Source organism: Onychomys torridus, chromosome 11 (assembly GCF_903995425.1).
Source record: "Onychomys torridus chromosome 11, mOncTor1.1, whole genome shotgun sequence".
Taxonomy (NCBI): domain Eukaryota; kingdom Metazoa; phylum Chordata; class Mammalia; order Rodentia; family Cricetidae; genus Onychomys; species Onychomys torridus.
In genome coordinates, this window is record NC_050453.1 from 14,603,032 (window position 1) to 14,622,962 (window position 19,931).

The 19,931-nt window shown below is 48.8% G+C and overlaps 1 protein-coding gene across 1 annotated transcript in view; it reads left to right on the forward strand.

Annotated features, from left to right (window-relative positions):
* LOC118593494 (epoxide hydrolase 1) overlaps positions 1 to 15,737 on the forward strand; it is a 32,233-nt gene extending 16,496 nt beyond the window's left edge. Inside the window, exons 3-9 of the mRNA XM_036203002.1 lie at positions 2,048 to 2,228; positions 8,700 to 8,927; positions 9,793 to 9,922; positions 10,416 to 10,624; positions 13,128 to 13,236; positions 14,776 to 14,901; positions 15,307 to 15,737. Coding sequence (XP_036058895.1) covers positions 2,048 to 2,228; positions 8,700 to 8,927; positions 9,793 to 9,922; positions 10,416 to 10,624; positions 13,128 to 13,236; positions 14,776 to 14,901; positions 15,307 to 15,508 — 1,185 coding nt within the window. The 3' untranslated portion in view covers positions 15,509 to 15,737. The remainder of the gene's footprint in view (positions 1 to 2,047; positions 2,229 to 8,699; positions 8,928 to 9,792; positions 9,923 to 10,415; positions 10,625 to 13,127; positions 13,237 to 14,775; positions 14,902 to 15,306) is intronic.
* The last annotated feature ends 4,194 nt before the right edge of the window (positions 15,738 to 19,931 follow it).

Below are 19,931 nucleotides of genomic sequence, written 5' to 3' on the forward strand. Positions count from 1 at the left end.
TAGAAACCAAGGGAGCAGACTGGCTGTGGTTTCCTTGAACCAGAGTGGGGACATGGTTGAAGACGGAGCTTTGGAAATGAACTGTCTTGAGGTTTTATCTGTCCACTCTTCCCCCTGCGGGCAGGTGCATTTTGCTCCTAAAAGGTATTTCCTACTTACTGACCCCACTTGCTGTTCCAGCCCTCAGAGGTGGGCCCTGAAGCTGAGAATGGTACAGCAGTGTGTTGTAGAATAGTATTGTAAGGTGTGTTACCTTTGTTTATGTTGCATTTGTCTACTCTGTGAAGCTGTGTTACTGTGCCTGTCTAAAACACCTGATGGTTTAATAAAAAGCTGAATGGCCAATGGCGAGGCAGGAGAAAGGATAGGCGGAGCTGGCAGGCAGAGAGAGGATAAATAGAAGGAGAAATCTGGAGGAGAAAAAGATCAAGGAACAAGAGAGAAGGAGGAGAACATCAGGGGCCAGCCACACAGCCACACAGCCACACAGCCACACAGCCACACAGCCAGCCATGGAGTAAGTGTGAAAGTAAGATTACAGAAGTAAGAAAAGGAAAAAGCCCAGAGGCAAAAGTTAGATGGAATAATTTAAAGTTAAGAAAAGCTGGCAAGAAACAAGCCAAGCTAAGGCCAGACATTTGTAATTAAGAATAATCCTCCATGTGTGATTTATTTGGGAGCTGGATGGTGGGCCCCTAAAAAGAGCAAAAACAACCAACAACTGCAGTGGGTTCCAGTCGAAGGGTCTTGGCCCTTCCACACAGAGTTGGAGTCAGAAAGGAAGGGCCAGTGGGTAGAAGGAGGAGGAAGTCATGTGGAGGAGCCACACTCAGTCACAGCAGGCAGACCTCCCACGGCTCATCCTTTCCTTCACAGTGCGGCCTTAAGCAGCTTCTGTGGCAGGAGCTCTGCAGTGTCTGTGGAGAACAGAGACCCCTTCCCCACACAGCTCAGCACTTAGCTTCCATCCATGAAAGGGGAGTACATCCAAAGATACAGTGACCCACACATCAGTGAAGATTAACGTCATTGGGCACTAGCAAAAGGTCACAAAAGTTCCCAGGAGGAAGGACTTGAGACCAGGAACTGGACCGAAGCCAAGAGCAAGTGGCTGAGGTTCCTGTGTGGGACACGCTGGGCCCTTGCTGCTGAGGGCGGAAGTTGAGCTCTGAGGATCATCATGAATGGAGTCAAGACTTGGAAGGAGTCTAAGGTTTCCAAACCTGTTTGGGGGAGGCCGAGGGACATGAAAACCTCTGGGAATAATGACACCTGAGCCACTCCATGAGACAACAGGCACGTCCCTCAGCTGGAATGCTGAACTTTTAACTGGATCCACTCTGTTGGACTCTGTGTCCTGGGCAGTTTTTTTCATCTGAGTTAGGATCATTGGTTGCTGAACAGCGGGGGCTGGCACACTGTGGCTCAAGGTCAAGTGTAGCCTGCCACTTGTATTCTAACTGCCCAGTGAGTAAACTTTTGCGTCCTTAAAGGGGTATGGGGAAAAAACAAAAGAAAAAATAATAATTGAAGTCATGCAATGATTGTATGGCATTTGAGTTTCAGTCCTGTGTGTAAGTTTAACTAGAACATGGCTTCACTGCTCATGCAGGGCTCATCTGTGGCAGCTCCTTCACTTCAGGGAATGAGTAGAGAGCTTGCATCTTGCCTAAAAACTTGCTATGTGACTCTTTACAAACCTTTCCAATTCCAAACCTATGCATGGGTTGGTGGAGTATTGTTCACACACCTGACAAATGAAAAGACAGCTGGGATGGAGCTGAAAGGGAGAACCCATCATGTGTGGCCTGTGCAAATCCTTCCATCCTCTCCCTGAACCTCCCATTCCACCAAAACAAAGATGAAAGGGAATCTGAAGTCCTCAGGGAAGGACCCGTCAGCCTCTCAGGGATCCACTGACACACATGGGCCCTGTGACACACATGTGGCCCCTCCATGGTACCCATCTATGGCTGCAGGGTTCACTCTGAGTTGAGGACACAAGCTCTCTCCTGCCTCTGCACCCACCCTGGCTTCTTCCCTGCAGGACTTACACCAGAGGATTGACAGGTTCCGGGCATCCCCGCCTTTGGAGGGAGGCCGCTTCCACTACGGTTTCAACTCCAACTACCTGAAGAAAGTGGTGTCCTTCTGGAGAAACAAGTTTGACTGGAGGAAGCAGGTGGAGATCCTCAACCAGTACCCTCACTTCAAGACCAAGATTGAAGGTGAGTTTCCAGAACACCAGCCTGGCAGAGGGGGGGTGTGAGTCACGGGAGCAGCCTTCCTTTAAGAGATGAGTGGCCCCAAGTCAATCATGCAGTAGCACCCCAGGATCCAGTGGAAGGTCACCGAGATGTTGTGGTTCACCATCTTGCCAAGATGTACAAATAATGCCAACAGTCAACAAACCATCAGTGTGTATAACCAGACATGAGGGCAGAACACTGATTTTGCAACCAGAAACCTGCAAAGTCCAGTTAGCAATATAGAGGTCCTTGAGCAGTGTCTATAAGCCTGGGGTCTGAGCATGGCCTGAATCTGCTCAGCTCCTGCTGGAGTTTGGGGCTAGGCAGTTCTAGGGGGTGCTCAGTGGTCAATCCTATGATAAACTGTCCTGTCCACTATAGCCCTCAACCTCATGACCAAGGCCTCCCACACACTGTCACTCAGACTAATCATGAAGACACAAAGTTAACTCTATTTCCAGGAAGGGTGACCCCAGGATCATTTTGTCTGAATTAATAGATCCTTAATAGAAAACAAAATTTTGACAACACTCCATTAAGCAGGGAATCTTTAGTAAAACTAAACCATGCTGTTAACTTTTTAACCCATTTATTTTTATTGTGGTAAAATGCATGTAACATAACGTCCTCTGGTCTTGGTGATCTTTACGTACACAGTTCAGTGGCTCAGTGGCAAAAGGTGTGCTCTTCCATGGCATGAAGATGATTCGTTGTTAGGCAGGCCGTTTCCAGAAGTTTTCCACCATCCTGCACTGAAATGCTGCCCCCGTCACACCCCAGCCCACACTTCTCGCCCTGCCTCAGCCCTTGGCAGCCTGCCTTCCTATCTCTGTGGATCCTAGTGCTCTAGATCACTCACATAATTGAATCATGCAAGTGGTTTTTTCCCCTGGTGCCTGGCTTCTTCTTCTGTCTTCGTCTCCTCTGCAGCTGTCAGAATTGTGTTGTTGCAGTGGGACCTGTGACTCAAGCATGCTGGGCGAGAACTCTACTGCTCCTCCCGAACTCTACCCGGCCCTCTTCTTACCTTTCAAGGCTACAAATCCCATAGTGTGAATGAGACATTTTCTTTATCCACTCATCCACCCAAGGACGCCTTTGCTGTTGTGAATAACATGGAACGCAGGTGTAATCCCAGCACTTTAGAGGTGGGGGCAGGAGGATTTGACTTCAGGGTCAAAGTAGGCTTTCTACTGTTTCAAAACACAAAACAAAGCAAAGCGACTGTTCAACTATTTGTGCTGCCATCCAGAAATGGCAGTGCTGAATCAGATAGAAACTCTATGCTCAATTTTTTGAGAAACCACCATGTTTTCCAGAGTGCACAGGTGTTCCAAATTCTTCTCCACATCCTCCCTCAAGGCATGTTAATTAGCAGTAACCATGCTAATGGGTATGGATTGATTCTCTCTCTCTCTCTCTCTCTCTCTCTCTCTCTCTCTCTCTCTCTCTCTCTCTCTCCCTCGTGTGTGTGTGTGTGTGTGTGTGTGTGTGTGTGTGTGTGTGTGTGTGTTGTAATTTTGTTTGTGGTGATACAGACACATTATTCACCATGATTAATGGTATCAAGCATCTTTTCATTGCATAATAATCATTTTCAGATCTTTGAAGAAATGTGTGTTCAAATCCTTTGCCCATTGATTAGGATGCTGTTTCACTGTATGGTTCAGGCTGGCCTGAATTTGGGAGTATAAATGATTCTCCTGCCTCAGCCTTCCAAATAGCTGGGGCTGTAGGTGGAATTTGGAGTGACTGTGTGATCAAGTTTTATTCTTCATGAGTGCTGCTATGCTCTTCTCCCGACCCTGGCATCTCCTGCTGTGACTTTATCAAGAGCATCCAAGCCACTTTACCAAAGGCCCTCTGTCCAGACGGATGTCCCAGGCCCCACAGGTTGTCATTTAAAGCCATCTTGGGCTCAGACGTGGATCTCTCTGCTGTCTCAACTTTTCTGTGTCCATGCAGCAGATATGAACAGTGTCCTTCTCCAGCCCAGGCACTGTGCTTGGGTAGGATGGCCAGTTAGAAAGGACAAGGTTCCAGCCTTCCTGCCTCACAGTTCATGGTTAGGGGCAGAAAGAAAGAAGGTTCCAAAGCTGCTTCCTCCAGTTGTGAGGAAGGGCTTCCTGGAAGAAGGATCCACTACACCAAGATAAATAGGAGCTAGCCAACTGTGAGGGACAGGTGGGCCAAGGATAAAGAATAAGACAGAGTCCAGGGGCAGGAGGTGCCAAGGGCTGTTTACTTTCTGGGTGACGAACTTAGAAACACAACTTTACCCCAGTGACCTCTGGACACCCCAGTCACTGTGTTACAACACAAAGCTTCCTCCGTGTACAAGTGCTCCAAGATGCCTGGTGGCAGTGGCGCATGCTTTTAATCTCAGCACTCAGGAGACAGACGCAGGCAGATTTCTGTGAGTTCGAGGACAGCCTGGTCTACAGAGTGAGTTCCAGGAAAGGCACAAAACTACAGAGAGAAACCCTGTCTGGAAAAACAAAACAAAACAAACAAGTGCTCTAATAAGGCAGTTCCAGCCTGGAGTTCACCTCTGAGCAGTTCTGTGTACTTTTCCCAGGCCTGGTCCTGGCAGGATGGGTTCTGTCTCTTGAACTTAGAATCATGGTTCTCTGTCCTGCCCTACGGGGGCCATGTACCAGCTTCAGCCCTCATACACAGCAAGTCTTCCCTTCCATTCCTTTCCTAGACCCCACAGTCTAGGGTAGCTCACCCTGTCTCCTGCCATCCCCCTGCCTTGTGCTGTGCTATTTGGGGCCCTCTGTGTCCCCAGTGTCTGTGCTTCAGTCTCAAACTCCTTCCCCAGTGGTGTGTCCAGGTCCTCACTCTCCCTCTGTGGAGCCCCTGTTCTACCAAATTTCTGCTTTCTCCAATGAGCCATCAGACCCACCTCTGCCCCAGGCCTCCTGATACAATGGCCACTGCCGCTTCAAAGAGTCTGAGGGCTTCGGAGGCTGATGGGTAAATTCACTGCACTATTCAGGGAGGAGACAGTTGCCCCTGAGGTCGGGAGGTGGTGGTGCAAGCCCAAGCGGCCTCCCAGGCCCCCATCTGACTTCTACCCTTCATCTGCCCCCCAGTCACTGTCCAGGGAACACAGGCTCTCTGCCAGTGACACCCCCAACCTCATGACTCCCCCACTTCTCTTCAGACCCAGTATTGCCTTCCTGTACTCACTATGGATTTGTGGACTGTTGTCCCACAGGAGACCCAACCAAAGGCTTTCCTTCCAGAAAGGAAATGGATCCATGAGGTCACCTCGGCACTACAGGATTTTAACAATGTCCTCAGGCTAGAATGTGGCCCAGTTAGGTAGCGTGTGCAAGACACTGGGCTCTATATCTAGTACTAATAAGAATCAACAATGATGATGATGATAACTTTACATTTTTATAGTATAGCTGTTACAAGGGAACACAGATAAAGGCAAGGATTCCTGTCAGTGTGTTTCCATCCCAGATCCAAATTCTGCTGTCCTTACATGGGGAGAGCTCTGTGGGTGTGTATTTCTTTTTTCTAATTTTAAAATCAGATGATGTGATACTAAAATTTGAATTAAAAATAGCCTCATACCATGCAGCTTAGTCCAAAAATCATAAAAATACCCACTAAAATAAACTTGAAGATGGCAGTAAGTTAAACAACAGAGAAGGACCCGGGGAGATATTGTTAAGTGGGAAAAACAAGGTTCCCAGATAGAACAGGCATGGCTGTTTAGTGTTGTTAAAAGGAAGACATGTTCTAGAAGTGTTTCTTGAGGGGTTGGGGATTTAGCTCAGTGGTAGAGTGATTGCCTAGCAAGCGCAAGGCCCTGAAGTGTTTCTTGAAATGTGAACTATGCTAAAGGAAGCCTGAGAACACAAGTCGGGCCCTGGGAAGGAGCCTGAGAAGGAGGTCAGATTAAAGCCGAGAAACCATGGATGGCACAACACCGGATGTATGTGCCAATGTCATACAGCTTTCAGGAGTGAGAAAATGAAGCAGTGTGGTCATCTATTATCCTAGCACTTGGAAGGCAGAGGCAGAGGGATGGAAAGTTGAGGGTCAACCTGGGACAGTGATAAGGAAAAAACTCTTCAGTGTGACACCATGGACCAAACTTTTTTATATTGTCCTAGGGGGCAAAGGGACAGATTCTTCAGGATTCCACCTATGTGAGGTACCTGAAACAGAAATGGACAGAAACAGGCTAACTGGACTGGGGAGATGCTAAAACTGTGTAGGATGCTGTGGTAATGGCAGATGTGTAGTTCCAGGGACCGCTCTGCTTTTCACAGCAATAGTGACCAGTGCTGCAGGTGAGGGGTCTGGCTCAATGGTGGGCCATTTGCCTAGAACATGCAGGGCCTAGGACAAAGTCCCAGCACTACAGAGTGAATGGATGAAATTTTTAATGAATAATTTTGAGGACTTAAAAGGTTTAGTGTTGGGACTGGAGAGACAGGCTCAGCAGTTAAGAGCACTTCTTGTTCTTGCAGGGACCCAGGGTTCCCAGTACCCACATGATGGCTCACTGCAAATGGAGTTTTCCCATCCTAGAAGCCACTTCCAAACTACCACACAGAGGCTGAATATGAATTATAAATGATCAGCCAATAGCTCGGGCTTGTTACTAGCTAACTCTTCCATTTAAATTAACCAATTTCTATTAATCTATGTATTGCCACATGGCTCATGGCTTTACCTGTCCTCTAGCACATCTTGCTTCCTAGGTGGCTGGCTGGCATCTCTCCTGACTCTGCCCTCCTTCTTCCCATTATTCTCAGGTTGGCTTTCCCACCTAACTTCCTGCCCAGCTACCAACTTGTCAGCTTTTTATTAACCAATGAGAGTAATATATATTCACATTGTATAAAGGCATTGTCCTACAGCAGCTCACAACCATCTGTAACCCCAGACCCAGGAGATCAAGTACCTTCTTTTGACCTCTGCAAGCACCAGGCATTTATTTGGTATACAGACATACATTCAATCAAGACACTCATAGGCATACCATAAAATAAATCTAAAACTGTTTAGTTTTATAATTTGAAAATAAGAAATGTTTTAGCCAATACATGTAGAAAACTTACACATTTTATATCAGTTCATAGTAGAAAAATTAGATACATATATGAAAAGAACAAAATTAAAGTACTCAGTTGTATCACTCCTGGAGGATTACTTTGTACAATTTTGGAACTTATCCCTGAGAACTTCAAATCTCTGCATACAGAGTTACATAAAGTCTTTGGCCCCTGATGGTGAAGTCCATGGTTTTTCTCCTTTACTATAATGTGAAGTCAACATGCATTCTGTAGAAACCACAGAAATTTTCTGGGCTGGTGGCAGTCTGTCTGGAAGGCACAACTCTCACACAGCCCCATTACCACAGAGGAAACAAGCTATTCTGCAGGAAACTGAGGAGGCTAAGCTTTCAAGTTAGGTATATTAAAGTGTGTATGTGTGTGTGTGTGTGTGTGTGTGTGTGTGTGTGTGTGTGTGTGTGCACTGAACACATGGCCTCATGTATATTAGGCAAGTGATCTGCACTGACTAATGCATTTTTTACTTCCAAAACTTTCAACTTCTGGCAGGTTCATCAGAATATAAGCTACAGGATGGCTGTTGCATTCATGAATGTGGTCAAGCTGGTCAATAATCCCAACAAGGCATTCCTCTAGATGAGAAGCTATTGGCTGTTGGTGGCTGCTAGGGGTGGGAAGCCATTTTTCTGTGGGGTTGCAGCTGATGGTAGGCTGTCCATGCACACACAGACAGCACTAACTGGACTCAGTGAGTTCGGGGAAAAAGACACGATGATGAGAGAGGGGTCCTAGGAAGAGGGATCAATCAAGAATTATTTATTTATAGATATGCATATATATGAAATTGTTGAAGAGTAATAAAAATACTTCAATTTTTAAAAGAATGTAACCCCATGTAAGTGAATACACTATGCATAAAACTGTTTGCAAAACTGGACTATACCATGGCCATGACATGGTCATTTAATTTCATGGCAGTGAGCTCTTCTGTCTGTTAATGAGCACATGGATGATAGTCCCTTCACGCGACCAGACTGCACTGCTCTGCTGAAGACTACCCCGGGTTGCTGGATATATGGGCCTCTCCCAGCCCTGATGTGTTCTCAGTGAACAAGTGTTTATGGAGCCCTGCTGTAAACCAGGCAATGTCCCCAGCCCATCTCTGCCCTCCAGACAGAACACGCTAGTGTGACTGGGAGGTCAGTGAACACCTGCACATAGCCAGAGCACACTGTGAGCACCCAACAGTGAGACTTGTTACTGCTATCATGGGTACCTTGGGGACACCAAGGGCACAGCACTTATTCTCTCCCAGGAATGGCACACAGGGAAACCAGATTCCCCAGGACCTCAGCCTCCACTACAGCAGGACCCCCTTCCCTCACCCCGACTGCTCTGTCCTCAGGGCTGGACATCCACTTCATCCATGTGAAGCCTCCCCAGCTGCCCTCAGGCCGCACCCCAAAGCCCTTGCTGATGGTGCATGGCTGGCCCGGCTCCTTCTATGAGTTTTACAAGATCATCCCGCTGCTGACTGAGCCCAAGACCCATGGCCTGAGTGACGAGCACGTGTTTGAAGTCATCTGTCCCTCCATTCCTGGCTATGGCTTCTCAGAGGCATCCAGCAAGAAAGGTACAGGGTGCCAGAGGGTGGCACGTCCCAGACCGTGCTCTGTTCTCACCAGCACTTGCAAGGGGCAGCACCACCCTGAGCCCTGTGCCACTGTGCGGCTCAGAAACCTTTCAGTGGCTGCAGTGCCCCAAGGGTGGCAGGACCAGGCACACTGCCCTGTGGTCTGGGTCGTCCTCAGGGCACCAAGGCTCCTTCCTTCCGGTCTCCTGTGAGCTACTTTCTCCTCAGCTGGGGACAGAAAGGTCTGGGGAATTTCACAGGCACCTGAGCACTACCCGTGTCTCCCCTGTGTAAGACTCATTGTACTGGTGAGTTGTCCTGTGCTGTGTGAGCTCACAGTGAAGCTGCCTCTGGGAACCAAGACTCTTTCAGACTCAAATGTGTTTATCTCCAAGTGTCCTTCAGGACACACAGTCCTGAGTCAGGCTGTCCCCTGCCTCTCTAACGGGAAGAGGGAGCCATAGCAAATAGCTAAGAATATTACAAACGTTGCGTCCTTGAGGACAGCAAGAAGGCAGTTATTTCCAGCAGGCACGGGTGTGCTTATTCCACGGCACAAAAAAGCCTGCAGTGGGAAGCTCGTCCATGGAGAGAAAGCCCTCCACTGGGAATGCTAGTTGACTGCCTCAGTTTCCCTCTTTGATTTCTGCAGGATGTTTGGAGGGTCCCTTTATTGCTTGCTGTCTCAGGCAGGTGCCTCCTCTCGTCTCTCCAGCCTGTTGTAAATGTCTGATTTGATGTTGTTTTGCTATTTTATCTGCTGCTGCTCTTGCTGCTGTACCTAAATTCCTTCATTCAAAGTACAGCCACCGTAGACCATTCTCTGGACTGTGCAGAACACCCTGTCTGTCCCCTTCACACTCAGGGCTCAATTCGGTGGCCACTGCCAGGATCTTCTACAAGCTGATGTCGAGGCTGGGCTTCCAGAAATTCTACATTCAAGGCGGGGACTGGGGGTCCCTCATCTGCACCAACATGGCCCAGATGGTTCCCAAGTGAGTCAATGAAGTCATACAGGCATGGCACAGCCTCACGGGCATCTGTGTGTGTACAGCATCTACACAGGACATGGGGCTGTTCACGCCAGGCTCTCTTCAGCAATGTCCAAGACATTGGAGATCCCCTTAGCCAGGCCCCCACAGGCCCAGATGTGTGTGGGCCTGGAGCAGAGGAAACAGATCTTCCCTCATTAGGTGGAAGAGGGTGTGTTGGCCCCATCCTCTCCTTGGGGTAACTGGGGCAGCTGTCTGAAGCAGAGGATGAGGTCTGTGTTAGACCCTGTGGGACAAGATCTACAACAGCCCTGACCAGAATACTCTAGCAAAATTTCCTCCTCCTCAACCACTGACCTCCAACTCAGTGGATACCCTCAAGGGACAGGTACCAAAGGAGGCTGGCTCTCCAGGCCTGTCCCTTCCTCCCCCATCTCCTCTCACACCTGTCCTTCATAGGAGCCAGACTTACCTGTGCCCAACTCTCCGCCCACAGCCACGTGAAAGGCCTGCACTTGAACATGGCTTTCATCTCAAGAAGTCTTTACACCCTGACCCCTCTCCTGGGCCGGCGTTTCGGAAGATTTCTTGGCTACACTGAGAGGGATATCGAGCTGTTGTACCCCTTCAAGGAGAAGGTTTTCTACAGCATCATGAGGGAGAGTGGCTACCTACACATCCAGGCCACCAAGCCAGACACCGTGGGTAAGCACACCAGGGCAGGGGGACAGGGGGAATCTGACTGGCCCTGAGAGCACAGCTCATAGAAAGAAAGCCCCAACAAGGAACACAGGACTCTGTTTTCCATGCTGAGAACTGAACCCAGGGCATCTCACATGCTAGATAAGGGATCTGCCGCTCAGCACAGCCACAATCCCGAATGTGAGAGGCAGAGGCTAGGAGAACCCCACAAGTTTTAGGCCAGCCTAGTCTACACAGTGTGTTCCAAGCAAGACTTTTGTCTCAGAAAAAGAAAAGGGAGAAGAGGAGGAGAAGGTGAAAAGAAAAAAAAAGAAACCAAAACTTTTAATTCATAAGGAAATCGATAAGATGATCAAACAAACAATAGTTTGTTCAAAGGTATTTAGAATACAAATTTGTTTTCTAGTGGATACAGAACTCATTAACATCTACAAGTAGCCAGGCCTGGTGGCGCATGCAGGCCTATAAAACCAGCTGCTCTGGAGGCTGCAGCTAGACAATCCAAAAGTCCAGGCCTGCCTGGGTGGCTTACTCTGAGACCCGATCTCATAGTAAACAAGTAGCCATGTGGGTGAGGTAGCTCAGTGGGAGAGTGTTGGCCTTGACTGTTAAGTCCCTGGGTCCAATCCCCCAGCATAAAAGAAAAATTACCACTGGGAAAAAATGTCTTTCTTCTTGATAGACCAGGATCATTTATGTTTTCCTGGTTTTCTATCATTTACAGAGCTGTAAAGTAGCTAAAAGACAGGGGAAGGTAGGACCCCTAACACAGTGGTTCTCAACCCTCCTAACACTGTGACCTCTTAAGGCAGTTCCTCCTGTTGTGGTGACCTCCAACCATAAAAGTATTTTCTTTGCTACATCATAACTGTAATCTTGCTGCCATTGTGAATCCTGATGTAAATACCTGCTCTGCAGAATATCTGCTATGTGACCCTGAGAAAGAGTCACTCAACCCCAAGAGAGTCCCATTCCACAGGTTGAGGAGCACTACCTTAGACGATCCGAGACTGTCAGGTGTCCTCTGAATGTCCCCAGGTCCACTCAGAGGACCCCTGGGAATCATCTTGCTCATCTGAGAGCTTCCCATAGTTCCTATGGCAGTCCCATACCCGCACCAAGGACAGCTCCTAACCATAACAGCACTTTATAAAGTCAGGCTTTCTTCCCAATTGTGAAGCAGATGTTTGACTAGAAATGCAAAAACTGCAAACAAACAAACAAACAAACAACCAGAGAAGTCAGTCTCCGGCTCTTGTGCCTTCCAGCAGCACTGGTATCTCCAGAAGAGCTTGCCAACATTGTCCCTTATGCATGCTGTAAATGCAGATCCCCATGTGTCCAGACACAGGTGACGGCCTCTTTCAGGGCCTGAATGTGTCCCCCTCTCCTCTAAGTATCCTAGGGTGTTGTTGCCTGTACTCACCCTTGCTCCTTCTCTCAACATGACTTTTGTGAGGCTTTATACGGTTATCCCAACTGTGGTACTTAATGCTGAGATGCATGTGTTCTATACTGTTATCCCAGCTGTGGTATTTAATGCTGCGATGCATGCATGTGTTCTATGATGTTATCCCAGCTGTGGTACTTAATGCTGAGATGCATGTGTTCTATGATGTTATCCCAGCTGTGGTACTTAATGCTGAGATGCATGTGTTCTATACGGTTATCCCAGCTGTGGTACTTAATGCTGCGATGCATGTGTTCTATGATGTTATCCCAGCTGTGGTATTTAATGCTGAGATGCATGTGTTCTATGATGTTATCCCAGCTGTGGTACTTAATGCTGAGATGCATGTGTTCTATGATGTTATCCCAGCTGTGGTATATAATGCTGTGATGCATGTGTTCTATGATGTTATCCCAGCTGTGGTACTTAATGCTGAGATGCATGTGTTCTATGATGTTATCCCAGCTGTGGTATATAATGCTGTGATGCATGTGTTCTATGATGTTATCCCAGCTGTGGTACTTAATGCTGAGATGCATGTGTTCTATGATGTTATCCCAGCTGTGGTATTTAATGCTGAGATGCATGTGTTCTATGATGTTATCCCAGCTGTGGTATTTAATGCTGAGATGCATGTGTTCTATGATGTTATCCCAGCTGTGGTACTTAATGCTGAGATGCATGTGTTCTATGATGTTATCCCAGCTGTGGTATTTAAGGCTAGGCAAGGTACCTGGAGCCTCATGGCTGCTAAGCATGTGCTGCTCCACTGATCTCCCCTGACCCCTGCTATTTCAGTGACTGGGACAGTATTTTAGCTCATGGGTACATCAATATTTATTTGTAACCAATTGTCTTATTTTTGACCAAGATACAGCCCATATAGTCTGTGAGTCCCATAATATGATGGGAATATTGATCTCTACTTGCTCTATGAGGCTGCTCAGGCCAGGACTCCAGAAGTGGGTGCTGCTCTGTGGGACCCACACACCTCCTTCCTGAAGCCATACTCTCTGGGGCCAGGTTTCAACACCTCCCTTGCTTCTTCCTATCCAGGTTGCGCTCTAAACGACTCGCCTGTGGGACTGGCTGCCTACATCTTAGAGAAGTTCTCCACCTGGACCAAGTCAGAATACCGTGAACTGGAGGATGGAGGCCTGGAGAGGTGAGGCCCCAACACCCTGCTGTCGACCAGATCCCCAGGCTCTCTGACTCTCTTGGCCTGCCATTCCATGTCTCCAAGCACTCCATGGGGAAAGCTAGCAAGCTTCTTCAATCCTCGGTTTGCTGCACCTCCTAGTCCATGGCCAGTGGAGTCCTGTGTCGGGGATGGGGAGGTAGAGGCAAGAAAGGTCCAGTGACTTGTTCAACCTCCCAGTTGGTGGTGAGACAAAATATGTGTGCCAGGAAATCCCCAGAGTAGCCGACACCCTTTTAGCTGAACCCTCTCTCATGGGACCCACACAGCCTGTGAGCTCTCTGAAAAACCAAAGGGAAGGGGCAGGGTTGTGAGAGTGTACTCATGTGTCCTTCTGACACACTACTATGTCAGAGGAGCTCAGCATAGATGCCAAGCTCATCTGTGGCATGGTCACATTCAGGGGCAGACTGTGAGACACCCAAGTGAGGCTGTCCATTCAGAGCCTGGATCCACAGAGGCAGAGCCTGGGTCCACAGAGGCAGAGCCTGAGTCCACAGAGGCAGAGCCTGGATCCACAGAGGCAGAGCCTGGGTCCACAGAGGCAGAGCCTGGATCCACAGAGGCAGAGCCTGGATCCACAGAGGTAGAGCCTGGGTAAGATACCATAAGGAAGAGACAGTCCTGTGTGATCTGGTTAGATATCACAGAAAATGTGGGTGGAGGCATCTAGGGATGCTGGGAAGTCTTGTTGGCTACAGAGGAGGGAAAGGAAGGACAGAGGGATGGGACAGACAGACAGACTAAAAGGACAGAGTCCAATAAGAGCCTCACTCCTACAGACCTTAGCAATAAGCAGTTTCAGGAAGCAAGACAGAGAAAGGATGGAGTTGAGGGTAGAGCAGAGTGGAGATGGAGGTGTGGGAAAGGCATCTAGAAGGGCCTAAGGGCAACGTGAGACCAGAGAGTGTGGCTAGCCCAGGAGGAGGAAGAAGCCAATGTGGCTAAGGAGGCCGGTGGGTGATTCAGGGACCAACACTGGCGGATCACAACTCTAGGGTAGAAAAACCTGGAAATGCCAGGCCCAGACTGGTCTGCCAGACTAAGATATTCTCAAAAAGGGCAACCAGGGAGGTGGGACTGTGATAGACTTGTGACCCATCAGGACACATCCCAGGGCCTTGGGAGGAGTCAGCAACTGGGATCAAGTGGGGTCGGTCAGCAGGGTTCGGCAGAGGTCACTTGGGGCTATAGCTAGTCACAGTTAAGACTCATCAGACCACAGGGCTGAATCTCTGAGGCCAGCAAGTATCACAGAAGGGATGTCAGCATGCTGCAGTGGCGGGCCAAAACAGAGACCCTTCTACAAGACAGACAGCTACCAGGGATCGCTGGAGCTGTGGAAGGTCACACCCTTGAGTGGCAACTATAACTCATCAACCCCTCCCTGGGCTCCCAGCATGAGAGCTAGACCTTACCTGATGTCCTCAGCCTGAAGGGGCAGCCCCCTTTGTTCCTGACAGCCACGGCTTGCACCAAGCCTGGACATCCTGTGCTCTTTCCCAGGAAGTTCTCCCTGGAAGATCTGCTGACCAACATCATGATCTACTGGACAACAGGAACCATTGTCTCCTCCCAGCGCTTCTACAAGGAGAACCTGGGCCAGGGCGTCATGGTCCACAGGCATGAGGGGTAAGCCCGGCTGAGCAGGGAGAGGGGCCTCTGGGGCTGGGGACCACTTGGCCTTTAATCCAAAGAAGGTGTGATGGCAAGTTAAGAAAGACATCAGATGATCTCGGGATCCTGGTCTGTGGGAACAGAGGCATTGGGATCTGCAAGGTCTACATGGAGACCTTCAGGTGACATCAGGACTAGCAAAGTGGGCATTTAGAGGCTCACAGGACCTGTCACATGGTCCTCCTGACAGAGAGGATCCTTCATGAGTGAAAAGTAGGGACTATAGTGAAAGGGTAGTGTAACCCCTTGTCTCTAGGGCTCCACATGACCCCGCTGAGTCCTCCCCAGGCCTTAGGAGTCTCCTCTGGAAACAGAAGAACTTGGGGCCTCAGCCTCATCCCCCCCTCCTCTTCCTCACAGGATGAAGGTCTTCGTGCCCACCGGCTATTCCGCCTTCCCTTCCGAGCTACTGCATGCTCCAGAAAAGTGGGTGAAAGTCAAGTACCCCAAGCTCATCTCCTACTCCTACATGGAACGCGGGGGCCACTTTGCTGCCTTTGAAGAGCCCGAGCTTCTGGCCCAGGACATCCGCAAGTTCATGTCCCTGGTTGAGCTGCAGTGATGCCACTAGATACCAACCACGGCTTTAGCAGCTGCCCTGGTTCCTCCCAAGTCACACGGAGGGGAGACGCCCCCTTTCTAAAGAATAAGTTTGTTTTTGTCCCCTGACCACACTGGGGGCCCAGACTTAACCTCTCACAGAGCCGCCTCTCACCACCCCCATGTGGATCACCCCACTACACACCTGTACTAAGCTACATTGCTTTGATGATAAATGGTTTTATTTCTAAGAGTGTCTGGACCACATGCCATGTATTTCTTAGACACCCATGTGGGGCTTTCCTTCCAAAAGAGAGTTGCCAGGTGCCGCTGCCCCCATCATGGAGGGTCCTGCTGGGCCCTCTGAACCTGGCCCTGCTGACTAGGGCAGAGAGACAGTTAGATACCACCAGGGGTCAAGGCTGTGCTGCATTGGGCAGTCTCCAGGAGACTGGTAGCTCTCCCCTTGAGCCACTCACAGTACACAGGCCACTGGTAGCAGAAGTTGAGTGACTGGCTGTTGTCTGTGAGAAGAGCTGAGTATCCAGGCCCAGCCAGGCCTCCAGATGAGCCCAGAGAGGGCTGCAAAGCTGTGTTGGTCCCATGGTCCTCTGGCTGAAGTATAGGGAAGGCTCACCCATGCTTGGATCTATGTCGCCAGAGCAGGACCTCCTTCTCTGCCCTGAAGAACCTCCCCATCATGATCCTGTACCTCAGGCATTCCCCAGAGGACAGCAGGGAGGATGCTCTTTGCCAAAAGCAGCTGCCCAGCTCCAAGCCCCAACTGGGGAAACACAAGGGGCTGCCTGGCCTTCTGCGGGTTGCAGCTTCAGACTGAGGGCACCCCAACACTCAACCTGGGCACCCCACTCTGTGGTTTCTCCGTAATGACCCAGAACCTCTGTCCTGATCCAGCCTGAGGCCCAGGTAACGTGATACAGAAACCCAGAACATTGGTAGGGATTGGGGGGCAGGGTTTACAGCTGCTAGGAGGCTGCTAAAATCAGCAACAGCAGGAGCCTTCCCAGTCCCCCCACACCTCCCCTCTGGGAGTCCCTCAGTGGGGCTGCAATGCAGCTCTGGAACCCATATGGAGTCCATATCAGGCCTGACTGCTACAGGATAGCAACAGAGATGTTCCCCGACTCCTCAGAGGACACACACCTTCCTGGTACTGTCTGCTGGGAGATTCCCACCTTTACTTGGGAAGGCAGTCTGTCTGTGGAGATGGGTGTGTGTCAGCTACGCCTCCTCCTGTCACAGGCTGGGAACGAGGGATCTCCAGCACCCATCTGGCCTGTTCTCTTGCTGTTGGCAGGACCTTAGGTGCCCTAGAGTGATGACGGTCCCTGGGGACCTTCTCATGAGGGACTTGTCCAAGGACAGACTAGACTATTCTTAGAAGAGTCCCCGACCTCAAGGAGGTATCCGCTGCAAAGTACAGGACTGCTTTCCTCTCCTCAACTATGAGGCCAGCAGCCATCACTGCTCTGCTGTCTGGGGCTCTGAGTCTCGCTGAGGCAACATCTGGAGGCTAGAAGAGAGGAGACCCAGGAAGGAAAGGGGTCCCGGCATCTTATCCCTTTGGAGCAGATGCCTCATGCGGTTGCTGAGTTCAGAGGCATGTGTGTTTGCCGCCCCCTTGTGGCTGTCTGAGGAACTCACCCATCCACAGAGCCTCCTGTTTTGGCTGCACTGAAAACCCACTCCAGGCAGTGGGTCTGAGAGAGGGCAAGCAAGGAGGGCACTGCAGCCCAGGGAGTGGGCATCCACCCCACAGGGCTTCCCCTTTATCCACAGGGCAGGCCTCCCAAGATTCCCAACAGTCACGTGAAACTCCCGTGAAGCCGTAAATCCACCACTTACTGCACACTGTGGCTGGAGCTGGCATGGTGTGTGGTGCCACAGTGACTATGAGCCAAAGTGACTATGACAGAAATTTCTTTTTCCTTCTTCATACGTTTATGGGTCAAAGATTTGATCCTCAAGAGTCTCAGCATTTGATAACTTTTTCTTTACTCATATGACAAGAACATTCACGTTTCACTTGAGGGAATTGCTTCAAAGTCCCTCTTTAGCATTCTGAATGCCACATAATTCCCCTTGCCCACCAGGGGCATCATTAAGTGAAATAATGGTACCTGTCCCCGAGCACTGACCACTGATCTGGTTAACCATACCGAGACTGGTGAGTAAGGGGCAAGAAGCTAACAGGGTGTGGATGCATGGGGACACAAGGCACACAGGACAGACTGAAAATGATGTGTGAGTGCACTGCGCTTAAAAGTTTATTTCTTTTAAAAAAAAAAAAAAAGGAGATAAAATTTGAAAGAAGATCAATCTATACTTATTTCTAGAATACATGATCCTATCTTTAAAAGACCCTAAAGGGAGCTGGAGAGAAGGCTCAGCAGTTAAGAGCACTGGCTGCTTTTTGAGAGGACCTGGGTTCTATCCCCAACACCTACATGGGGACTCACAACCATCTGTAACTCTAGTTCCTGGGGATCTGACTCCCTCTTCTGGCACACGTGTGGTACACAGACGTACATGTGAGCAAAACTCTCATATAAAAAAAAAAATTAAAGATGCTCCCAAACACTCTTACCTGATAAACACTCTCAGCAAAGAGAATAAGATGCAAAAGCATCATGTAAAGCTTTTCTATGTGCTGGTAACAAACTTGTTGAGAAAGAAATCAGACTCCACTCACAATAACTTTTAAAAGTAAAATATCAGGGCTGGAGAGATGGCTCAACAGCTAAGAGCACTGGCTGTTCTTCCAGAGGTTCAAATTCCCAACGTCCACACGGTGACTCAGCCATCTGCAACTCCAGTTCCAGGAGATCCAGTGCCCTGTTCTGGCCTCTGCGGGCCCCGGACATGCACGTTCTGCACAGACATACATGCAGGCCAAATACCATCTACCTAAAAGAATAACATTTTAAAGTTAATAAAAAATAAAACAGGAATAAATGTAGCAAAGGAGGTGAAAGACCTCTACAATAGAAACTTTAAGACACTGTAATGAAGAAATAGAAGACACTAAAAATGGAAAGGTCTCCACTGCTTATGAATAGGTGGAGTTAACATTGTGAAAATGTCCATGTTACTGAAAGTGATCTATAGACCTAACTCTGTACCCATCAAAATTCCAACAATACATTTCACAAATCATAAAAAAAAAAATCATTTCAAAAATCATAAAATTTATATGGAAACACAAACAGCCCCAAATAGCCAAAGCAGTCCCAAGCAGAAAAAGCAGCGCTGGAAATACCACAGTACCTGGCCTCAAATGATGTTAAAGAGCTATCGTGACAAAAACATCATGATAAAACTCAAGCATAGACATGCAGACCGACGGACTACAGTGGAGGGCCCAGACATAAACCCATGCAGTGACAGCACCTGATGGTTTACCCTGGTGTCAAAAACACCTTGACAGAAAGCCTCAGCAAACGGTGATGAACTGGATATTCAAGTGCAGAAGAAAACTAGACCACATCACTACCCTGCGCAAAAATCCATTCAAAGTGCATCAAAGACCTTCATGTGAGACCTGAGTCTCTGACTGGGCGGTGTTGGTACATAGCTTTGATCCCAGCACTCCAGAGGCAGAGCCAGATGGATCTCTGTGAGTTCAAGGCCAGCCTGGTCTACAGAGCGAGATCCAGGACAGGCACCAAAATTACACTGAGAAACCCTGTCTTGGGGAAGGGAAAAAAAAAAAAAACTAAGTCTCTGAAACTGCTAAAAGGAAACAATTCAAGACACGCTGTAGACACAGACAAGGACTTAAACAGGCCAGGAAAAAATCTTAAGAATTCACGAATCGATTACATGACATCAAAAACCTCTGTGCAGCAAAGGAAACCACCAACTGAGTGAGGGGACAGCCCACAGAGCTACACATCTAACAGGGAGTGTGGTGATATATCCTTGTACTCAAATAACGCTTGCCTGGAGATCAGAGGACAGAGCTAGCCACAGAGTTAGCCACAGAAGTCAGGCAATGGTGCACATACCTTTAATCCTAGCACTCAGGAGGTAGAGATCTGTTTGGATCTCTGTGAGATCAAAGCCACCCTGGACTACAAGAGATTAATCCAGTTTAAAAGAGAAACAGCCAGGCAGTGGTGGTACACGCCTTTAATTTAAGTACTTGGCAGTCACACACCTTTAATCCCAGCACTAGGAAGGTTGAGACAGGAAGTGATGGCTGGGCAGAGAAAGGAACATAAGGTGGGAGGAGACAGGAACTACAGGCCCTTTTGGCTGAGGGCTCAGAGGCTTTCAGTCTGGAGATTTGTGGAGATAAGATCTTCTCTTTTCAGCTGAGGAGTTGAGAAGTGGCTGTGGCTTGTTTCCTCTGATCATTCAGCATTTACCCCAATATCTGGCTCCAGATTATTATCCTTTTGATTATAAGACCATTTAGGAAT